The 1,856-nt window shown below is 31.8% G+C and overlaps 1 protein-coding gene across 1 annotated transcript; it reads right to left on the reverse strand.

Annotated features, from left to right (window-relative positions):
* Positions 1-321: 321 nt before the first annotated feature.
* Positions 322-1,197, reverse strand: HELRODRAFT_135521 (hypothetical protein; the record flags this gene model as incomplete). The annotated part of the gene is made up of 3 exons (XM_009022639.1): positions 322-434; positions 764-949; positions 1,077-1,197. Coding segments are annotated over 3 exons (420 nt in total), but the record flags the coding sequence as incomplete, so codon positions are not given.
* Between the last annotated feature and the right edge of the window lie 659 nt (positions 1,198-1,856).

Here is a 1,856-nt window from a genome sequence, read left to right on the forward strand (position 1 = left end):
AACATATAAGAATACAAATGAAGGCCCATAAAAATACAATGTTATACAAACATGTTTCAAGCATTGCACCATGATCGAATGTCCTATTGATTGCATGTAATTATTATTATTGTTATCGTTGTTATTATTATTGTTGTTGTTGTTTTTGTTGTTGATGATGTTATTCTTATTGATGACGTTTTTGTTGACGTTTTGTTTAGAATGTTCTAGATTGACATTAGCAAGATTAATAACATTGTTGCCGCTGCTAGTGCTGTTGTTTTTGTAGTTAATGTTATTAATGTCATCTTTGATGTTAGTGAATGTGGATTTCTTCTTGAAGCAGTTCAAATTTTCAGCCACCCTCCTTGTGACTGGCAAGGGTGACATTACGGTGGCCCATGGGGACAGGGCTGTGCCACTTTGTAGAATGATCCCTCTGAACAGGTTCATGTCTGCAAAAATTTTGTCTACTAAAATTAAATAAAATTTATAATTTACTATCGTTAATAATAATTATAACTTATAATAATTTATAACTTACTGACGTTGATTCGTACAAACAGACGACCTTCCTACAACCATTAATAAATTAAAAGTTACCGAATCTTACATAAATTTGCAAATAATTAGTGACATTCAACCATAACGATATAAAAAATTATAATGTAGAACAATCACAAAAAGAGTTCACATAACAAAAATGCCTTCAAATATAATTAAACAGTAAACATTATTATAATAATATAATATTCATTATTAATAGAGGGTTAATCCACTGAACCTCTGACAAGCGGAGAAGTGGCTACCAGATTAGCGAGGGCCGCCCCGTACCCGTGACCTAACAATGTGACTCTATCGGGATCGCCATTGAAAGCCCTGATGTTCTCCTGGATCCATCTCAGACCAGCTATGATGTCCAGGAGGGCGTAGTTGCCAGATGCACTTGAGTCTTCAGTGCTTAAAAATCCTGGTGAAAAAGAGTAGTAAATAATTTATTTGAATGTTTTCCAGTTATTTGTATAAAGTAAAAATTGGAAGCACAGTTTTAAAAACTATTATTTTAAATCAGGAAAAAAAGAAAAAAAAATGTCTACCAAGTACACCAAGCCGAAAGTTTAAAGTGATGACAATGTGGTTTCCGGCAGACGCCAGTCCACTTCCGTCATATACATTGCCACTGCCGAAGTCGTATGATTCTCCGTGTATGAACAACAATACGGGAAGAAGTTCCTGCAGCTGCTGCTGTTGCTGCTGCTGCTGTTCAAGCGGCTGTGGTTGCTGAGGCGTTGTTGATGGTAGAAATTTATCTGTTGAGAAAAGAAGTAATTAATCAAGTTAATTCTTTTTTGGAAGTTTGGCAAATAGAAGAGAAACATTTACAAATAATAAAACTGTCATAATGTTAAATATTATTTCATTTGTTTGTAAACAACACTCTAAAAATAAACTAATAGAAGAAATTAATTTTCAAAACTTGTAAAGAATTAAAGCTTGATTAAAAATAATTAAAACGAATAGACCAAAAACATTAACGAAACAATTTTTTTTTTTTGATAAAGTATCTAAAGTGAAATTTGTTAAAAAACTTTACAAAAAAATTAAAAACAGAGGCACAAATTGATGGACAAAACAACGAAGAAATAACAACGAAGAGATAACAATAATGAGATAACTAAAGACACATTTCATTATTTAAAAAAATATCATAATCACTTATAATTCAATAATTAAAACATCGTTGACAACATCAAAATAAACATCATCAAAACTGAAAAAAACAAAAAAAAGAACAAGAAAACAAGAAGAAAAACCAACAACTTAGTCATAAATCATTCCGTTTCATCTTCGCGTCATGGAAAGTGGAAGGCAGCCCA

The sequence above is a fragment of the Helobdella robusta genome (genome assembly GCF_000326865.2).
Source record: "Helobdella robusta unplaced genomic scaffold HELROscaffold_32, whole genome shotgun sequence".
NCBI classification, from domain to species: Eukaryota; Metazoa; Annelida; class Clitellata; order Rhynchobdellida; family Glossiphoniidae; genus Helobdella; species Helobdella robusta.